Source organism: Hemitrygon akajei, chromosome 14, assembly GCF_048418815.1.
Source record: "Hemitrygon akajei chromosome 14, sHemAka1.3, whole genome shotgun sequence".
Lineage (NCBI taxonomy): Eukaryota > Metazoa > Chordata > Chondrichthyes > Myliobatiformes > Dasyatidae > Hemitrygon > Hemitrygon akajei.
In genome coordinates, this window is record NC_133137.1 from 94,126,903 (window position 1) to 94,150,023 (window position 23,121).

Sequence of the window (23,121 nt, forward strand, 5' to 3'; positions counted from 1 at the left end):
CACTGTACATTGTTTTCTTGGATTTTGAGTGAAGAATTGGAAGTTGTGGATAAATATTGAACAGTTTCAAGTGAAATGAGAGATTATAAGGATCCTATTGGCCCACAAAACAATAGCTAGAACAAAAAAAAGCAGAACAATTGATCTCAGTGGGTTAAACCACACCTTTTGCCTCCACAGAATCTGCTTAACCTACTAAGTTATTCAAACCTTCTGTTTTCTATGTTCTACATTCCCACATCTGCAGTGATATTCAAATAGCCTAGCACAGGAATAGGTCCATGATATTGTACTGAACTAATAGCTAGTAATTAATTGCTTAACAAAACTAATCTCTTCTGCCTAGACAACATCCATTATCCCTCCTTTCTCTACACATTAAGAGCCTCTTAAAAGCCTCTACCTTATTTGCCCCCGTTACCATTCCTGGCAGCACATTCTGGGCACCCACTACTATATGTGTAGACTAGCTTTGCATGTCTCTAAACTTTGAACTTACCTCTTCCCACCTCAAGTATTAAACACTTCAACCATGGGTAAAAGATGTCGGCTGTCTACTCTACTTTTGCCTTTCCTAATCTTATAAACTTCTATCAGGTCGCCCATCAGCCTCTTCGTCTCCAGGAAAAGCAAACTAAGTTTATCAAACTGCTGGCACTCCCCACTCTTATAGGAAGGACATGGTTAAATTGGATGAAGTATTTAAGAGGATACTGCCAGGACTAAAGGGTCAGAGTTACAGAAAGAGTTTGGCCAGGCTAGGTCTTGGTTAGAAGAATGAGAGGCAATCTTATAGAAATGTTTAATGGTAACAATTTTTCCCTAGGGTAAGGAAGTCCAAAACTCAGGGGCATAGTTTTAGGGGATGGGTCTTAGACAGATAAGGGCTAAACACAGGAACAAGCGACTAGATGGTTGGGAACCATGGTTTCTCTCATCTCATTGGGATAAAAGACCCATATCCATGCTGTATTGATCTATAACTTAATGATTCTCCTAATTACTCGTGTCTTCTTACCCTGGGTACAAGGAAATTTTGAGCAATGCACACAAAATGCTGGAAGAACTCAGCAGGTCAGTCAGCATCAATGGACGGAAATAATCAGTCAATGTTTCAGGCCGAGCTGCTTCATCAGGACAGATTGAGTCGTCTGGGACTATACTCTCTGGAGTTCAGAAGAATGAGAGGGGATCTTATAGAAATATACAAAGTTTTGAAAGGATAGATAAGATAGGAGTAGGAAAGTTGTTTCCATTGATGGGTGAGACTAGAACTAGAGGACATTGGCTCAAGATTCAGGGGAGAAGATTTAGGACAGAGATGATGAGAAACTGTTTTTCCCAGAGAGTGGTGAATCTGTGGAATTCTCTGCCCAGGGAGGATTCTTCATTAAATATATCTAAGAAACAGTTAGATAGATTTTTACATAGTAGGGGAATTAAGGGTTATGGGGAAAAGGCAGGTAGATGGAGCTGAGTTTACGGACAGATCAGCCATGATCTTATTGAATGGCGGGGCAGGCTCGACGTGCCGGATGGCCTACTCCTGCTCCTATATTTTGTGTTCTTGTGTTTGTGTGTTATTTCGCTCCATAGATGCTGCCTGAGCTGCTGAGCTCCTTCAGCATTTTGAGTGCGTCGCCCTCTAATCCAGATAGCATCGTAGTCAACCTCGAACATGAGAAAATCTGCAGATACTGGAAATCCAAAGCACTGCACAAAAGTGCTGGAGGAAACCAGCAAGCCAGGCACCATCTTTGGAAAAGAGTAAACAATCGACATTTCAGGCCACGACCCTTCACCAAGACTGGAAATGAAGAGGAGAGACAGAGTAAGAAGGTGGGGGGAGGGGAGAGTGAAGGAAGAAATGTAAGGTGCTACCTCTTTGTAAACCTCCTCTGCACTCTCTCCAAAGCCTCCATATCCTCCCTATAATGGACCAAAAATTAAATGCAACACTCCAAATGCAGCCTAACTAGAGTTTTACAAAGATGCAATGTAGCATCCTGACTTTTGAACTCAATGCTTTGACTAATAAAGGTAAGGTTAGATGTAAAAAGAATATCAGTTAAAGTGGTTTTTGTTGTGGTTGAGTATAACAAGGAAATAGGCATGGACTCAGAGTATGAGAAACAAAATATTAAGGGACACAATGATTCTATATAATCTCTCTGGCCAAGACTGTTCATTAGATCCTTCCAGGTGAGGTGACATTCCACCTATGAGCCTGCCAGAGTTATCTTTTATATCCACTGCTCTCAGTGCAGCTTCCTCTACATCGGTGAGACCTGGCACAGATTCAGGGAGAGCTTCATCGAGTTCCTCCGCTCTATATGCCACGAAAGGCTGGATCTCCCAGTGGTTACCCATTCCAATTTGGCTTCCCATTCCCATGCTGACATGTCTGTCCATGACCTCCTCTACTGCCACAATGAGGCCAAACTCCGGTTGAATGAGCAACACATCATATTCCATCTGGGTAGCCTCTAATTAGTGGCACGAACATGAGTTTCTTCAACTTCTGGTAATTACTCCCCCGTCACCCCTACTGTCATTCCCATTCCCCATTCTGATTACCCTCTCACCTCCTTCTCCTCCGCTCACCTCCCTCTGGTTCCCTTCCTCCTTTCCTTTATTCTCTGGTCCGATGTCCTCTCCTGTTAGAATCCTTTTTCAGCCTTTACATCTTCCACCAATCACCTCCTGGCTTCTTACTTCATCTCTCCCCACCAATTTCCCCCTCACCTGGTCCCACCTGTCACCTGACAGCTATACTCCATCTCTGTCACTACACCCTAACCCTCTTATTCTGGCTTCTGCCCCCTTTCTTTCCAGTCCTGAAGAAAGATCTTGCCCCAATTCATTTATTCCCCTAATCATAGATGCTACCTGACTTACTGAGTTCCTCCAGCATTTTGTGTGTCACTCAAGATCTCCAGCATCTGCAGAGTCTCTAGTGTCTTAGATCAGTTAGGTGTGTCATTTGTCAATATGCTTGTTTTTCCAGCAGAGTCATTATAAATACATTCATCATCCTGGAATCCTGAGTTTTTTTGACTAGAACTGAAGGAATGGAGAACTGTGAAATGCAGAAATAACAGGAAAATATTAATTGTGATTATTCTAATAAAAAGTAGTGTGGCTTATTAATGTAACCTTGGTTAGCGACTGCTCATCTGAAAACACCAGTAACTGTTTTCTACTTTTAACAGCACATCTACACAAGGAAGGGAAGCTTAATGGAGATACAACAAACTACAGATGCTGGGTCTTGATGCAAAAACAACTGCAGAAGGAAGTCAAGCAGCTTCTGTGGAGCCAAAGCAATAGTCGATGTTCTGGGCTGTGGCTATTTATCAGGACTCAGTGTAAGGAGGAGATACCCAGCAAAGGAAACTAAACTCTGTAATTTCAACAAATGGATAATTCTCTGAGAATATATGCAGACTTCAACATTTCTAAATATTTCAATTGTTTATGATTGTTACTTGCTATGGTCTATGGTGAGCTTTTTTACCAACTGACTAAGCATTCAATTGAAAACTAAGTGGATTTGCTTGCCTGTAGCCTTGCTGATTTTACTTAATTGTCCCTTTCATATTTTGCACATAAATAACAACAGCTGCCTGCTTCAAACAGAAGAATAGAGGTGTCAGTTATCATCAGCAGTCACCGAGCAACATTCCATCTAGCTTGATGCAAAATTTAACAAAGCATCTAGTTAAATGCTTTTTCATGTTCAGCTTTCAGAACAATAAAATGATTTGAACAATGGACTATATTCCCAAATAAACATTATAAATTTCTACTGCTTGATCTGTTCTTGAAAGGAATGAATCAGTATGTACTGCATATCCAGACTTAGACCACAATGATTTAATAAAATTGAGCTCAATCCCAACTTTATTTTTAAGTGAGATTAGCAATAAGATCAGAACTATCATGTGTTGCCTCCAAGGGACATAGGCACAGCATCAGAGCTGCATTTCAATGCTTTACTATCCACACTGTGCTAACGTTACTGCATTCTAATCAAGCACAGGAGCAGATTACTTCTGCTTTCTCTGTGCTATTAACAGATTCAAAAGAAATAACCTGGCTAGGTTTTTCTTCTTAGGCAGCTGCCTGGGACTGAGGCTAATGTGCTCCTGCTCCGTGCTTGTGGGTTTGTTGTTGGACTCCGCACACAGGCAGGTTCCACCACAAGTGCACACACATCATTCAACTTTGCACTCAATGGATTTTCCAGCAATATATTGGGCAATGTAGTGCTACCATCCTGAATCACGACCAGCCCAGCTATCTTCAGGGGTAATTGAACCTTAGACCTTGTGACTTCACAGCTTTAACTAAACAATAAAAAATTTAAACAACAATAAATCAATAGGGTTGCCTTATGAAAATTGCCCGACTGAATATAGAGTATGGATTCATTTCCCTAACAATTTCCAATTTCATTCCTTATTTAATTTCCTTTCCTTATTCACAAATTCCAACATGAGCTGATCTATTATGCATTATTCACAGTCAGAAAAATGATTTTGATGTGAACACCCTTGCCCTTGAAAGCACAGTGCAATTGGTCCCTTTTGGGCAGTGCCATAATCTAGATACAGTCTGCTTTCAAAATTTCTATCCAGTAATTTGACTGGGTGAGGTACTGCTACGTCCAGTTTTAGAAAAGTTACCACTACATTCAAAATACTAAGTCTTCATGATTTATTTTATTATTCAATGTCCGCCTCACTCAAACTATAATGGCATTTTTGTCAAAATGTATTCTTGCATAATTTCTCCTTGGTTCTTATAACTCATTCATCTTCTCTGTGAGATACATAATTGCTGATTAACTTAGTATGTATAATTTATTTTATTTGATCATTGCATTATTCATCATTTTAATTTTGAAATTATGATTTTAAAACTAACTACTTTTTACACCACATCTCCAGTAGCAGTAGGGTAATTCTAGGCAGTTTCTGGAGTAGGTTACATGGTCAGCACAACATTGTGGGCTGAAGGGCCTGTAACGTACTGTAGATTTCAATGTTCTATAGTTCTACTAGTTCTCTTGAATTGCACCACTGGTTATCTCCAATAGTCGCAATGGCAGCACACCTGTATTTCTTTATATTGCTGGCAGTATCTTTTTAAAATTTCTGATGTCTCTCTTTTCACCTGGCCTTGACTAGCACTGTCATGGAAAATACTTTTTTCATCCCAAAATTATGGCAAAAAAAACTCCTTACTGTGTATGCTCAAAAAAAGAAAACAAAATTAGCTGGAAATCAAAGTCCAGGCGTGTGATTGCAAAACCATTCTCAACATGCTGTAAGCTCATTGCCAGTAAAATGGGATGTGCATGTTTCATTTGGTAGACAGAATTGTGTCAACTGCAGCTATTTGATTACTGTGTCAGCTTTTAGATTATACAATTATTTCACTTCAGAAAGGGACAGTTAATTTTAGTAGCTTAACAGGATGATTGCATTGGAAGGATTGAAATGGATGAAGAAAATTCATCTGACTATTGTATGACAGCCTTGACTTCGGTGATGACCCTGCAATGTAAATGAAGCCTTTGGAGAAATGACGAATGGGAGTTTCTTTGCATGCAAGAGTGGAAGCAGCTAGATATTGCTGTAAAAGATCACCGTATTCCGAGATTCCAGAACACTGATTACTGAAGTGGCAGCAGAAAACAAACTACTAACATATGGACCATCCCCAAATATCTGTCAACAACACACACAAAATGCTGGTAGAACACAGCAGGCTAGGCAGCATCTATAGGGAGAAGCGCTGTCGACGTCTCGGCCTGAAACGTCGACAGCGCTTCTCCCTATAGATGCTGCCTAGCCTGCTGTGGATCTTTCCTTTCGGTTAGTCCTGACGAAGGGTCTTGGCCCGAAACGTCGACAGCGCTTCTCCCTATAGATGCTGCCTAGCCTGCTGTGGATCTTTCCTTTCGGTTAGTCCTGACGAAGGGTCTCGGCCCGAAACGTCGACAGCGCTTCTCCCTATAGATGCTGCCTAGCCTGCTGTGGATCTTTCCTTTCGGTTAGTCCTGACGAAGGGTCTCGGCCCGAAACGTCGACAGCGCTTCTCCCTATAGATGCTGCCTAGCCTGCTGTGGATCTTTCCTTTCGGTTAGTCCTGACGAAGGGTCTCGGCCTGAAACATCGACAGCGCTTCTCCCTATAGATGCTGCCTAGCCTGCTGTGGATCTTTCCTTTCGGTTAGTCCTGACGAAGGGTCTCGGCCCGAAACGTCGACAGCGCTTCTCCCTATAGATGCTGCCTAGCCTGCTGTGGATCTTTCCTTTCGGTTAGTCCTGACGAAGCGTCTCGGCCCGAAACGTTGACAGCGCTTCTCCCTATAGATGCTGCCTAGCCTGCTGTGTTCTACCAGCATTTTGTGTGTGTCGTTGTTTGAATTTCCAGCATCTGCAGATTTCCTCGTGTTTGCCCAAATATCTGTAGCAGTTCTGTGCGCAGAAATTGAAGTTGGCTTTACAGGTTTTAAACAACTGTGCATTTCCAGATTAGAGATTAAACTTATTTCTCACACGTGCATCGAAACATACAGTGAAATGCTTTGCTTGTGTCAAATCAAACCATCAAGGATCGTGCTAGGCAGCCGTAGGTATCGCCATTCTCTTGGCACCGACACAGAATGCCCACAGCTCACTAAACCTAGTTATGTGTCTTTGGAATGTAGGCGGAAACCCACGCGGTCAAAGGGAGAATGTACAAACTCCTTACAGACAACGGCAGGAATTGAACCCTGATCTTACAGCTGGTGCTGGAATAGCGTTTTGCTGACCGCTATATTACCATGCTGTCATAGTTTTCCTATTGCTACAGGCACTTTTGAGGCACATTGCTACATCACTGGAGTTGGCAGCAGATTAAAAATCACTCCAATTTGGAGGGGTCTGCCATGCCTGGAAACAGCAGTGGTTTTACTTATATAAAACAGAATATTCTGTAAGCATTTTTATTTTCCAATAGAGTAACTTTCTGTTGCAACACATTGCTTAAACAGAGAGGTAGTGATAATGGCTCAATTATGAGCCCACAGGACTAATGCACATTCCACATTAGAGATCCATTCTGGTCACGAGAGAAAAAAGGTCTGATAAGTGTTCATTTCGGGACACCCTACAAAAACGTGATTCCTTTGTGCAGGCGGTGACTTAACATGGTATTGTCAAATAGTTGAGCGTGTTGGAAACAACAAAGACCAGAGGACCAGACCACTTGCCATTTGGAATACTGAAGACTTATGCTCCAGGACCAAACTGTTCTACTAAAGTTACAATACTAGCATCCAGCTGCCAATATGGAAAATTGCCTAGGTCCTCTCTGTTCAAAAAAGCAGAGTGAATCCAGTCTAGCTAATTGCCACTTAAGTAGTCTAACCTTCAGCAAAGGGATGGAATGTGCTATCAGCAGGGCTATTAACTAGCATCTACTCAGTGATGCCCAATTTGTGTTTCGTCGCAACCACTTCATCCCAGACCTTAGCCAAACTTGTAGCAAAGAGCTGAATTCTGGAGGTGAGAATGACCAGCCTTGAGTTCAAGATAACGTTTGAATGAGAGTGGCAGCAAAGAGGCCTGATAAATCTGAAGTCAACAACGACATTTGGGCGTGGGCAAGTAACATTTATGCCACAGAAATGCCAGGCAACAGCCATCTCCAACAAGAGAAAGCCTAGACACCTACCACTGACGTTTAATAGCCTTACCTTCACCAACTCAGCCACAGTAACATCCTGGCGATCTCTGTTCACCAGAAATTCAACTGCACTAGCCACACAGGTTGTCTTGGTTACAGACGAGAAGCTAGATATCCTGCAGTGGATAACAGTACCGACACCCTGAACCCTTTCCATCATTTACAAGGCGTATGTCAGAATTTGATGAAGTACTCTCCACTTGCTTGGATGAGCAAAGCACCAGAAGCTTTTATAACACCATCTGGGTCAAAGCTGCCCACTTAATAAGCACCTTAATCACCACCCCAAACATTAGTTTGCTCTACCACCGGCGCACACTGGCAGTAGCATGTACTATCTACAAAATGAATTGTATTTGCCCAGGTTACTTAACTAACACCTCCTCCAAAGAGCAGCAGGGAATACCACTAGCAGCAAGACACCTTTTAAGTCACACTCCAATCTGACTTGGACACATATTAGCAGCTCTTCAATAGCACAGTGGAAGTACCTTCAGCAAAAGAATGGCAGAGGTTCATGAAGCATTCTCAGGGGCAAAGAGAAATGAGAAGTAATTGCTGGTCTTGTCTGTGACAGCTCAATTCCACCCCACCCCCACAAAAAATATCAATAAAAATAATGCTGCAGTTATACATGAGAAAATTACATGGTGTTTTCTGAGTAAATACATCTCCTTTAAGAGTGAACAGTGGATACAAATAACAATTACATTGCATACCTGCATGTGCTCCTTTTACCATCTTATGAAGAAAATTGGTTGTTGGACCCCGATAGTGTTTTATAGCTTGATGAGTTATTATTATATTTTCATTTTTCCTTTAACTGTGTAAAATTTGAACCCAAGTTAATAACGAAAGCAGTGTTTAAACTGGCAGAGTGATCACACAACAGATAGCTGTTTCAAGGACTATAAAATAGTCAACGAATGGTTTTTGTAAAAGACTAACAGCAATTTATTTTAATCTTTCACAAAACACACTTAAAGTATCAAACTGCTAGCCTGGCTTTAGTCCAAATATCTCCCTGTGATGGCTGCCGCGCATTAAATAACTCGCAAAAGTTTAAGGTACTCGAAATGTCTGAAGATAATGTACAGCTTATTCACACTCACAAAAAAACAGGAGACGTGAACATGTCTGTCATAGATCATACAGCCCTTCTTGTTACTACATTTCTGTACTTCACTGTTTTTTCTCTGTTTAGTACCTGCCAGGAAGCTGTAGGTGTTGAGAAGCTATTGAAAATAAAAGGCTGAATACTTTGTGGAATTCATCATTCCCTGTAATGAGGGTCTAACATACAATTGTGATTATGTTGATCGTACATTTGTTTACACGGACTGTTACAAGGCCCAGTCAAATTGAAAAGTCCAGTTGATGAATTTGCATTGCTGTTTAGTTCTGACTGGGATGTTGGCATGGCTAGCAAGACCAACATTCATTGATCAGCTCCAATTCCCCTTTCTAGACCTTTTCAGAGGGCAATAAAGAGAAACTAAATAGGTGGGTCTGGTGTCACGTATAGCCAAGGGTATTGACCAAAGATTACATTTGTCCTTAAACATGCTTATGGATCACTGGGAATTAGAAGATGGTCTGTGTCCCATCCTTCTGCATGCCATGATAGATGGACTAAATAAGGGAAAACTGATGGACCAGATAGGAATTTAACAACAATCTGATCATTTCATGGCAACCATTATTGAGACGATTTACTCCAGATGCATTTAATTTATCTAAACTGTTGTGTTGGGATTTGAACTTATTTGTCTCTGGTCCAATAGTCAGTGATATAATCACCATGCTACCATTCCCCTGAGACAAGACACCAGACTGTTTTTTTTAAATAAGGGAAAAGGAAGTTGAATTAAATCCAAAAGTACAAAAGAGGTGATGTCAGATTTGGATTTTAAAAGATTTGAAAATACATAAAAAAGCAACTGCTTAAGAATAAATTCATTAACTGGAATTCCCTGTCATAGTTTGTTTCTCCATGATGTCCTCAGAATCAGGTTTCATATCACTGGCATATGTCGTGAATTTTTTTGCTTTGCAGTAGTAATACATAGTAATAAAAACTATACATTATAATAATAATAATAAGTATATATATATAAATGTAAATAAGTAGTGCAAAAAGAGAATAAAAAGTACTGAGGTAGCGTTCATGGTTTCACTGTCCATTCAGCAATATGATGGCAGAGGGGAAGAAGCTGTTCCTGAAACATGCATGCCAGCCTTCAGGCTCCTGTACCTCATTGACAGTGGCAATGAGAAGAGGGCATGCCCTGCGTGATGCTGGACGCAGGATAGATCCTCAGAGATACTGACACCCAGCAACTTGAAACTGCTCGATGAGTGAGGACTAGTGTATTCCCTTGCTTTCCCTTTCTTGAAGTCCACAATCAATTCCCTGGTCTTACTGAGTCTGAGTGCCAAGTTGTTGCAGGGACTCCACTGAACCAGCTGATTTATCTCGTTGCTGTACGCCTTCTCGTTACCATCTGAAATTCTACCAACAACAGTTGCATCCTTGACAAATTTATAGATGGTGTTCTCTCCCTCATGGGTGTAGAGACAGTCGCCTTGAGGTGCGCCAGCGTAGATTATCAGCAAGGTGGAGATATTATTTCTGATCTTTACAGACTGTGGCCTCCCAGTGAGGAAATCAAGAATCCAGTAGCAAAGGGAGGTGCAGAGTCCCAGGTTTCAGAGCTTGTTGATTAGACCAGAGGATATGATTGTGTTGAACTCTGAGCTAGTCAATAAACAGCAGACTGACATAGGTATTACTATTGTCCAGGTGGTCCAAGGCCGTGGAGAGCCAGTGAGATTGCATCTACTCTAGACCTTTCATGGTGATAGGCAAGCTGCAGTAGGTCTCAGTCCTTGCTTTGGCAGGAATTGGCTCTAGGCACGACTAAACTAGTTGAATTAAATTTGAGTTGGATTTGAAAAGAGTGAGCTTTGTTGGGTCCGATACCGGCACAGTGTAGCGGGAACCGGCCCAATATCGGACCAGAGCTCCACGCAGCATAAGCCGGAACACGGTAGGGTGTAATGGCCTGGCTCGGTGGATTCAGGCAGGGCCGAGCGGATGGCAGGGGACTGGCGGAATTTCCGGTGACCAGTGGTGTGCCTCAGGGATCTGTTCTGGGACCCTTACTCTTTGTAATTTTTATAAATGACCTGGACGAGGAAGTGGAGGAATGGGTTAGTAAATTTGCTGATGACACAACAGTTGGGTGTGTTGTGGATAGTGTGGAGGGCTGTCAGAGGTTACAGCGGGTCATTGATAGGACACAAAACTGGGCTGAAAAGTGGCAGATGGAGTTCAACCCAGATAAGTGTGAGGTGGTTCACTTTGGTAGGTCAAATATGATGGCAGAATATAACAGTAATGGCAAGACTCTTGGCAGTGTGGAGGATCTATAGGAATCTCAAAGCTGCTGCGCAGGTTGACTCTGTGGTTAAGAAGGCATACGGTGTATTGGCCTTCATCAACTCTGGGATTGAGCTTAGGAGCTGAGAGGTAATGTTGTAGCTACATAGGACCCTGGTCAGACCCCACTTGGAGTACTGCGCTCAATTCTGGTCGCCTCACTACCGGAAGGACGTGGAAACCATAGAAAGGGTGCAGGGAGATTTACAAGGATGAACACAGTACCAATGCCATCTTCAAATTCGCTGACGCCACTCCTGTTGTTGGATAAATCACAGGTGGCGATGGTCAGCAAGAAAGGACACACCAATTTGAGTGGTGCTGCAACAACAGCATCTCGCTCAGCGCCAGCAAAGAGCGGGTTGTCGACTTCGGGAGGGGGCAGGGAGGACAAACGTGTGCCAGTCTGCATTGGGGGATCAGCAGGGGAGAGGGTCGGCAGCTCAAAATGTTCTAATTGTGTTGCAACCTTGTAAAATTGTGCATAATTTATGATTAATTTGTGAAGGCTATGTATCTGTACATTTGTGCCTGTGATGCTACTGCAAGTTTTACACTGCACCTGTGCATACATGTACGTTCTTGTGTGGATAACAATAAACTCCACTTTGACTTAGAAATGGAGTACAGTTTTTGAGCAGCGTGTTTTATGAAAGGGGAACAGAATGGACTTCAGGCAGGGTGGGGAGCTGTGGTGAAGGAGCATTATTTTGCCTCCCTGTGCACTCTCTAACATTCTACAGAGTCTAACTGGACAATGTAAATAATCTGCAGTTTAACTAATTATCCAGGGTTTCCATAGTTGCCATTCAATGAAGAGTGAAGCTGAGTCCACCTTTAGGGCTCCAAATGAAGAATATGCATACTGCTGATAGCATGTAAGCTCTCCTGAGTCTTGGTGTTAATTGTTTTTCTTTTCTTTTTCAAGATCATTGCTGCTGTCAGTAATTCTCCCAGAGACAAATGCTACAATCTGAGGGGTAGAAAGCATCTTGGAATGTACACTGGGCATCATAAACTCCAGGAAATACAATGCCCCATCCACCGGAATCTAGCACCTGAAGACAGGATTGAATGAAGCTCTCTTTGGTAAATGATTCATATTTGTATAGTTCACTTCTCAATAGTAGCTACAGGTGAATGCCAGTGGCTGACCAAACTGTTGTAGTCCTTCAAAACCTATCTAATCACAACATGTCATTTTTATATAGTACTTCATGGACGGAGGCTAAACCACATAGACTTCACCTGCTGAAGTACCACCACAATTTTGATTTCAGGCACTGTGGCACTGATGATGGCTGTCGAATTGCTTCAGAGCCTGGGTCATTTCCAGCAATATTTTTTTTTTCACTTACTCCTCTTCTAGTAATTTCATTCTTTACATTTTTATTCATTCCCTACCCCACATGTACATTCAATCTCCATGCTGCCACAGATCTTCGCTTTGTTCTTCCACTCATCGCATTCTCCACCTCACCACCTTACCTAAACGCTGCAACTTATCTTCTTTCTAATTTTTATTTTCAGTTCTAATGAAAAATAAAGCTGGACGACTGAGCTGTATCACACTGATTCTGATCTACACCAAACAGTTGTGCTCTCCTCGAGTAGTCCTGCTCTCCTGTCAAGCACAGCAGACTTTAGGCTGCACCTAGACCACAGGCTGAGTGAATTAAGATCAAACCTACAGACCACATGGATAATCTGACCATTCATGCTGTCGTCTATGCACAGATAGGTGGCTATGAAACGATGAAACGTGCTGCTGTGCACTCTGCAACAATCTTACATTTCTCTATCAAACCCTCAGCTACTTATCAATGGTTTTGGACATGCTAATCCAGTTTCCATCACCACAGGTCCTACCTGGCCTGTTGAGTATTCCCAACAAATGTTGTTTTTAAATCAAAAATAGCAAGCTGGTATTTCAAGTTTAAACACTGGGCTTTATTTACATCCATCACCTCCTAATACTTAGTCTTACTACCTTAACAAATTTTACCTTAATTGATTGAAGTATCTTTTGTCCCTTTCTAAAGCATTGCAAAATTTTAGTCTTCCTATTGCTAAACCTCAATTTAATTACATATTCATGTATTCCCTTCTCTCCTCTCACAATATATATATATATCACACGCACACAAACATATATACATACATACGCATATATACATCTATACTTATTACATCCATCCCACAATGTGAGGGAGTAAAAAACTTTGCATTATGACTCTATCACAATGTACAGACATATGAATTTATAAGTTAAATGGTCTGTAGAAAGAAGCTGTCTCATAACCTGTTGGTCCTGGCCTTAATGCTGCAGTACCGTTTGCTAGGCAGAAGCAGCTGAAACAGTTTATGGTTGGGGTGACTGATGTCCTCGATGATCTTCCAGGCTTTCTTTCTGCACCTGCTGCTGTAAATGTCCTCATGGAGAGAAGAGTTCACATCCTCAGGTTGGGGGGTGGGGTGGTGTGTGTGTGTGTGTGTGTGTGTGTGTGTGTGTGTGTGTGTGTGTGTGTGTGTGTGTGTGTGTGTGTGTGTGTGTGTGTGTGTGTGTGTGTGTGTGTGTGTGTGTGTGTGTATTATATATATTTATTATATATATATAACTTTAAGAATAAAGTTTTTTATTCTTTTGTCACCACTAGATGAGAAAAACTGGTGTTACGAATATTTCAGGTTGATCTGCTGGAAAAAAAACTGCTTTGAAATAAAGTTAGAGATAATGAATGATATAACCTAGCTTCATGAAGTCAGTGGGTTAATGGTGCTCCAGGGCAGATGTTTGTGGCAGATGTCTCACAGAGCTTCTTTGCCTTATTTATTGGCACTAGTCAGTTGCTTGTTATTTTTTTCATGGAAAAAAGCAGGATAGCAGGAGGAGCAGCGGATTATGGCTCTCAGGCTGCTGATACTTAGATAACTTTGGGGAGGGTTTGGAAATTGTTGGGGAGAAGTCTTTTCAAAGTATTATGCCTGGACGGAACTAGGCTGTAGATGCCTGGAGGCTTTTATCCGGGGAAATATGCACTTCACGTCTAGACCAAGAAAGGTTCAATTCACTTGACTTCATTGGTTTCTTAATAATGTTACCTGATGAGACATTGGTGGAGCATGTTGAGGACATCTACTTCCTGCAAAACTCAGCAAGAGGGTAGTAAGAAACCGCAGCCCTTGGTCCATCCTCCACAGAGCCAAAGGAACAAATTCCAAACTGATCCAAATTGAGCAAGGCCAAAAAACTGAACTCAAGTCATTGTCAGAATGAGTCAGCAAGTTTTAGGCAATAGATGTCCCGTGGCAGTTAAACAGGCTGGGCTCAACAGTCTTTCTCCGCATCCTGACTGTGGTGAACTACATATACCTGTCTGGACACGCCCCTCTGCTGACTGCTCCTGTGGCTCCTCCCACAGACCCCTGTATAAAGGCGATTGGAGGCACTGCTCCTCCCTCAGTCTCCGAGATGTTGTGTGGTGGTCTCTTGCTGCTAATCGTGGTCCCTTACAGCTAATAAAAGCCTATCGTTCGCCTCCCGTCTCCAAGAGTTATTAATGGTGCATCACTGACAAAATCAATTGTGTGGGTGAAGTAGGTGGAGTTAATCAATAAAGATGGGGAGGTTGGGTAGGTGGAGGGCTTAGCAAGGCTTCCACAATAAAAGTTCAATGTGATTTGGCAGGGAACCAAAGGGCAACCATGGATTCAACAGCGGCCTCCACTCCACTGCACTTGTTCTTCACTGTTCCCATTAAAGGCCAAAAGCTCCAGATGCATTTTATCATGTCTTGAATTCAACAGCCAATTTGTGTTGGCTGTGTATGTCTCAGGCTCCCAGAAAATAAAGCAACTAATTATAACTCAATGGTTTAGTGTCAGAGTCAGTCTTGCAGTCAAGCCATTTCAAAGTTTACCAGTCAGTCATCTCTAGCATGCACGGCATCAAGGGTTTACTCACATGAAGTTCACACAGCCGGTGCCTGCAGGTGGGGCAATCCAAACGAAGCTGAGGTTGGTCTGTGGAAGGTGGCTGACGTGAGATGCCACAACGCTGCACATGAACTGGGATCCAAAGGGCTGATCAGACATGAACCCTGCAACGGCAGAAAGCGCATCAGACAACGTCTATAAGGAAACCTGACCAAAAAAAGTCACCATCCTGAAATATTAACCGCTTTTCTCCTTGCACATACATTGCCTGACCTGCAGAGTATTTCTTGTCTTATTTAAGTGGCTCATTTGCATTGATGATTTCTTGAACACGTACTGGATAGCTCTTTAGGATTGAGATTTCATTGCTTTAATACTAAGTAAAGGTCCCCACTAGGATGTCACAACATCACATTCCACCTGCCACATGTTAACTTTGCTTCTGCAAAGTGTGAGGTCTTTTTAAATTGTGGAGGCTAAGCAGACTGTTGATTGAGAATCCAGTCAGGATGCCAGATGTTTTTTTTTCACATTATTGGATTAACTTTTAGATTTAGTGTTTAATTTGGCAAAGTTAGCTAGGATAGAAAAAGGACTGATCACACAGCAATGTGCAAGATGTTCTTTTTAGGATACCACGCACTACCTTTGCTGAATTACAAATGTGTTTTAAAACTGGTGGTAACTTTCCACTGCAGCCCCGTGCACACAGAGGAAGGTTTACCCACCTATGACTCTTCTGTTGCTTGCTACATGTCGCACAGTTCTTGTGACATCTCACTCACCACTTCAATCTGCTTGCCTCCAATCTCAGCAAAGCTCCAGCTACAGGGCCCCTCGACACAGCCAAAATATGTTTCCGCGCTCAGCAACACGTCACCATATGCTTTGGTGTCTTTGGTGTTTGTGAATGAAGCAGAGTGTGAGGTTTCATGTTCCAAGAAAGCGTCTTAAGCAACACATTTTAAATAAGCTGACTGATTTTTTACAATATGTCAGCCATATGTTTTGGTGTCACTGTGGATAATATGCATCATGTAGAAAGGGTGACTGAAACCCACAGTTTTCAGGGAGATGTGTGTGCATGTGTTCTGCAGGTGATGTGAGTGAATGTGTATATGTGGTGCAGGTGGTGTCTGTACCTGGAGTTAATAGGAAATGTGCATGGTACAGGCGTTATATGGCACTACATATAGGGTGTATGATATAAGTGTGTATGTGTGTGTGGACATATGGCACATATAGTGTATACATGGAGCAGGTGTGCACCTGTGGGAAATTTTGTGGTGTAATTGCCATGTACGTGCTCTATGTACATGGTGCCTGTGACATATAGTCAATGTGTCTATGACGTTGGTGTGGTATGCATGATGTGCGTGTGATGTAGTATATACTGTATATGACAAAACTCCAACAGTTGTGCAGTCAGAAGTTATTATTCTCTTGCACCTTGCCATCACTCAAAACAAGCACACCTATACAGTATATCTTCTCCAATACAGTCTAAGGTATACTTAATGCTGGACCTCATACCTCCTTCATAAGAAAAAATACAAGTAAAAGGAAGTCGAAAGCAAATGGGGAAAAAAAGAGAAGCATCAGAAATAAAGAGAAATGGCAACACAAAGAAATTATAAACTGATTACTAGTTTGCAACCCAGCCCTTGTTATGATCTGGGTAAATTACACAATAGATACTGTTTTAAAAAAATGTGACTACTTATGACAACTTTTCCAAAGTATTTATTTGGTGGTGAAACTCATTGATACTTCTTTGGGTGCAAAAGGTGCTTTAAAAATACAAATGTGATCCTACTTTGAATAAAAGTTGAGAAATAGAAGAATTATGAGCAACACAACACAAAGAAATTGCCTGGAATAATTCTTGAAATTCTTCTTGACCACCATGTTATTTCTTCTACTGGAAAGTTATAAGGTAAGGATATGAAAAATTATAACTATTGCACCGTAAGTGCTCTAACAAGATGTTCAATTTGAGAATTCTTTATTGAGAAGATAAACTTTATGACTTATGGAAATTTCTAAACCATCACAATATTGACAACAATCATTATATTCAAATTAACTACATTATATCAATTGATTGTGCTGGCTCTAAATGTGGGAAACAGGTAAAATAATCTGTAACTAATTCCTGCTGAAGGGTCTTAGCCGGAAACTTCGACTGTACTCTTTTCCATAAATGCTGCCTGGCCTGCTGAGTTCCTCCAGCATTTTGTGTGTGTTGCTCGGACTTCCAGCATCTGCAGATTTTCTCTTGTTTGTAAATTCTTCATTATCTGTTTCTGCAAATCTGAACCATCTACATTTTTATCTTCTCATGTTAACGTAATGGATTTAATAGTGTATTTTTTCCACAAAAAATTCATTTTAATTAGTTGGTTACCCTTTGTAAATATTGCAGCTGAATGGGTTGTTCAAAATAGATGAGGAAAATAGGAACAGGAGTAGGCCACTTAGCCATTGTCATTGACTAAGATCATGTCTGACCTGTGGTCTAAGTCTATGCACCAGCTTTTCTCAATAACATACTAATCAGGAACAAGAGTCGGCCACCTTTCTCTTTCAGCCTGATTTGCCATTCATGACGAACATGGCTGATTACAACCTCTTCACCATTTTCCTACACTAACCCAATATCTCTATTGTCCTTTAATATCCAAAAATCTATCCATCTATCTCTACTTGAAGACTGAGCCTCCACGGTAACAGAGTAATACAGCATGGAGAAGGACCTTCATCCCAACTCACCTATGACATCTAAGATGCCCATCTAAGCTCACCCTAGTTGCCCATGTTTGACCCACATCCCTCTGCATCTACCATGCCAAGAGCCTTTTAAATATTTTTATTGTACCTCACTCAACTACCTCCTTTAACAGCTCATTCTATAAATAAATGGCCTGTCTCCAGAACATAACATTTTCTCAGTTCTCGATACCACTAATGGATTCTGGGGTCTCCCTTTGGCACCTGACTCCCAAGACCGATTTGCCTTCACCCTGGGTGGGCCACAGTATATGTGGACCTCAGGGATTCCACAATAGCCCAGAGAGTTTTCATAAGATCATGGTGCAGACTTTGGAAAAGCTCAATCTAACACCCAACCAGTTGACCATCTTACTATCTTTAGCTGATCTTCTAATCGCTTCAGAAGATGAAGCAGGTCACTTACGGGGTGGTAGCCAGTGTTCTAGAGATACTGCAAGGCGAGGAGTTTAAAATCAGTCCACACAAGGCTCAGATAGGAATGCAAACTGGACTGTACCTAGGCCACACGATTTCCCAGGGGAGGAAGGACATGTCAGATGACAGACGTTCTGCAATCAGCACCATGCCTCACTCAGTAAAGGTAAGGGGAGTAAGGAGAGTGATGTCTGTAATGTCAATTACTGCTGTAATTTCATACCAGGGTTCTCAGCACTAGTGGCCCCGCAACAGGCCGTGATTAAAGGAGAGAAGCCCCCCTCTGGAGGAAATAAGATGGGGGCCAGATGAGGAAGAGGCTTTTACAGATCAAGAAAGCCCTAGTCTCCACCCCTGCATGAACGTTACCAGATGTGGCTTGCCCCTTTCACCAATACTGCAGAGATGAGGGAGGGCATTACAATGCAGTGGTGGTGCAGGACCACGGGGACACAAGAAGACCAGCGGCATATTATTCAACAAAATAGACACTCATTGTAGCAGGACTTCCCCACTGCACAGCAGCTTTAGATTGGGCAGTGTGGGCAGTGTGAGTAAGTGAACCTGTTGTGATGATGGGACAACTCATACTACATACCCTCCATACCACCGTACAGCTCCTGGACACAGGGAGGCTGAGAGCAGTCACTGACAGCTTGGGAGGCAGTTCTCATCCCCAAAGACAAGTCAGTGACAATAGTAAGGGACACAGGAATGAACTATGCAAGCACCATCCTGACAGAGGGGGAGGGACAAGAGTGCCAAATGGAAATAGAGCAGGAGGAAGATAACAGTGTAAGAGAAACAGAGGAAATTTTTATAGATGGGTCTCAGAGGCACATAGATGGGAAGCCAGGGACTGGATGGGCTGTGGTGAAGGAAACAGGGGATGAATTAGCTGTAGCACAGGACAAATAAGTATATATACGTGTGTGTGTGTGTGTGCACATATACACACACACACACACACACACACACACACACACACACACACACACACACACACACACACACACACACACACACAATTGTGGTCGACTGAAGTTAAACCCAATTAAAATAGAAGGGTACCTGCAAAAACCCCAAAAACAATATCCTATAAAAGCAGATGCACTGACAGTTGTTCTGAGTATAATAAATGAACTGGAACACCAGGGGATACTAAGAGATTACACCAACCACTGACCAATGTTACCTCTCAGTGTGCGAGTGTGCACATCTTTTGCTACCAGCACATAAAGGAATTTAAACTGCACTCAAAAGGTTGGCATGTTAAGTATATTTCACAATTGTACACAATCACATTTCCTTTTCCGGTTTCTGAGGCAGATGGTGTTGACAATGTGGAGATGGCAATGATTTGTCTACAGATTTTAGAAATGGCTTATTTATACAGTTTTTATTAAAGAAGTTATCGATTCACTATATTGAATTCCAAAGAAGCAAAGGACATGAAGTGCAAAAAGAACTGCTAGTTCATTTGAAGCGGAATGGCTTAATGAAACAATAGAAACTACTACACCAAAAGCTCATGAGGTTAGGAACATGCAGCTACAAGAAATTTTATGCACAATACAGAAACTGGTGTTACCTGTGAGTATTGTCGCGATGAAAAAGTTGCTGGAGAATTTGCAAGAGGGAAGAAGTGGAGTGGTATTTGGAAACTTGACTTTTTAAAGCATTATTTATTAAACAAGTCACATATTGATAGTGTGCAAAAGTTCCAGTGAGAAAATCCTTCATTACCCCCTACAGGTCTGCTATGTACAAATGTATGGTCTACAAATGTATGTTTTGTGAGAGCGCAGATGAACGAGAATGAAAACAATCAAACCCAGAGGAGACCAACGTTCTTATTGACAGTGCTTTGCAAACTGTTAGAATGAATACCTTATATATAAAACTCAGGTCACACATGTTGTTGTCACTGGACAAAAAATTGCACAGCACAAGAGTTTTGTGCACATTGGTCTTTACAAATTAGAGGGAACATTGCCACTAACTTGCCTGTACGGCTAGTAAAGAAGCCTAATGGATCCTTTTGGTTAACAATAGATTATATCACTCTTAATAAGAATACGCAGACACTACATTCTGGACGAGCACTCAAATGTTGTGACTGTGAACCAAGTCACCAGACAGCCGCAGCTGGTTGATATAAAAGTTTTTATTTGGGACACACATGAGCTGACAGCCGTTGGAGTCGCTCCAGAGTGAGGCTCCCCGATCCAACATTACAGCACATTTTTATATGTTAAAGAACAAAGGTAAAAGGACGATTTCTATAGTTATAATACCCTCATCATGCTTCTTTTGAGTTGCATGTAAATTTCCAAATTCCTGGGTCTTCCCACAACACACCCAAAATGAGAGTTAATTACTGTGGTCTCTGAGTCATACTCATGTAATAGGGTGTTGATTGCATTCATGCCTGGGCAGACATCTCAATCAATTGGATGTCTCCTGGTCTGCAATTTACTCTAAAGGCTGATTTATACTTGTGCATCGCATCTACGCCGTAGGTACCCGCGTACCCTATGCCGTAGGGTGACATGCACCTCCCCAAAAAACTCACTCACGCATCACGGCGATGCAGACCACAACAACTGTGATTGGTCCACTTGGTAGCATCACATTTCCGGTTGCTTCTTCTCCCCCTTGTCTGTACACCGATGCGAAATAGATGAACCAAATCATCAAATCTACCTGCCCACATGCAAAAATGTTTGAAATGCATTTCCTCATCCATGTCTCTCACGAAGAAACTCAACACAGTGGCATAGAAACCCCACCGCCAACTAGTTTTGTCGCATACCAATGCATGCTTGCTACAGTGTAGAGTGAAGCAGACATGCATACACACAAGTATAAGTCAGCCTTAAGATGCAGCTTCAGGAAGAACATTGTTCTGAGCTGCATTTTAAATTCAATCTACGTTCCATATTCAGATCTGAAGGTTGGTTGCTGTTGAAATTAATATTTGCTATATACCCTAACTCCAAAATATGCCCTAACATAACTGGCCAAGTGTCTTTATTGTACCTGATTCAGCTACCTCCTCTAGCAGCTCATTTCATGAATGCACCACCCTCTACATGAAGAAGTTGGCCTTCAGATCCTTTTAAATCTTTCCCTCTCACCCTAAGTCTTTACCTTCTAGTTTTCTATACCCGTTCCTCATGATTTTATACATCTCTGTAAGGTCACCCCTCACTCTTGTACACTTCAATGAATAAAGCCCCAGTCTGTCCAATCTCTCCCATAATTCAGGCCCCCAAATCCTGGTAACTTCCTGTAAATCTACTTTGCACTCTTTCCAGTTTCATGCAATATTTCCTATAACAGGGTAATTAAAAACTGCACAGTCCTCCTGAAGCAGATCATTTCAAAGATTCACCATACCCTAAACTGGGGTTCCAAAACTTCTTTATGCCATGGACCAATCCCGTTAAGTAAGAGGTCCACGTACCCTAAGTTGGGAACCCCTGTCCTAAATAAATATCTCCTCTTTTCAACATGAAATTGTCTACAGAGGATATAGGTCAGATGAAGAGCTGGACAGAGATTTGGTATATGGAATTCAATCTGACAAATGCAACATGATGCACTTCGGCAATTTTAAAATCAGTAGGACATATACAATAAATGGTTGGTCACTACAGAAAGCTGATGAATAGAGTGACTTTGGAATTTAAGACTATAGTTCCCTAAAAGTGGCAACACTCTGTAGGCAAATAGGTTAGTGAAGAAGGCATCTGATATTCTCACTTCATTGGTCAAGACATAAAGGATAGAAGCTGGTACGTTATGTTGCAACTTTACAAAACACTTATTAGATTGCACTTGAAATATTGTTTGCTGTTCTGGTTGTCTCATCATCAGAAGTGGGTTTATGTTGGAGAGAATGCAGAAAAAATTCATCAGGATATTAATGAATTGGTGAACTTTAGTTTTGGGACTTGTTTTCCCTGGAGAGAAGGGTAAGGCTGAGAAGTGACCTGATAGAGATACAGTATATAACAATCAGAATTCTTATCCACGCTAGGGGAATCAGAAATAAAAGGGCATAGATTTAATATGAGGAGAAGGAGTTTCAAAGGGGATTTGAGGAGAAAGCTTTCTTTGCACAAAAAGTGGTTGATTTCTGGAATTTGCAGCCACAGAAGATGGTAGAATCAGATGGTGGGATCACAAAGAGACATTTAGACAAGCACTTGCATAGACAAGGCAAAGAAGGACATCATGTAGGCAAATAAGATTAGTGTAGATGGGCACAAAGTTTGGCAAGAATGTTGCCGACAAAAGGGCCCATTTCTATGCTGCACAACTCTACGAAAAGGCCCCAAAGTTCTTTACAGCCAAAGAAATTCTATTGAAGTAGTCACTTTTTATAACACAAAAAGTACAGTGGTCTAATTTTGTAGAGTAAGCTCTCCCGAACAGTGACGCAACAATGAACTTTGCATTTGAGGGATAAATGTTGGCCAGGATACTCGGTATTTGTAATAATGAAATTGTGCCCTTTTCGTCCACCCTAAAGAATAGAAATGATTTTGCTTTAACCTTAAACCTACACAAGAACACCTCTGACAGTGCAAAACACTTTCAGTGCTGTGGTGAAACGTCAGTCTAAAAGCTTGTGTGGGACGCGAATCCAGAGATCCTAAGTGGGAGGATACCTGCTAACAATTAAGCTATGGCACGCACTCCAGTAAATAAACCAAATGAAAGGATGAAAAGACATTTTGAATTTTATATTTATTTCAGTTAAAGATAAAATAATTTAACATTTGC

General features: G+C 41.6%; 1 protein-coding gene across 2 annotated transcripts in view; it reads right to left on the reverse strand.

Moving 5' to 3' along the window:
• The window catches only part of LOC140738799 (reelin-like), a 302,475-nt gene that overhangs the window by 219,713 nt on the left and 59,641 nt on the right, over window positions 1–23,121 (reverse strand). For both annotated transcript variants that reach the window (XM_073066646.1, XM_073066645.1), the window contains exon 4: window positions 15,149–15,284. In XM_073066646.1, the coding sequence (XP_072922747.1) occupies window positions 15,149–15,284 (136 nt within the window). The remainder of the gene's footprint in view (window positions 1–15,148; window positions 15,285–23,121) is intronic.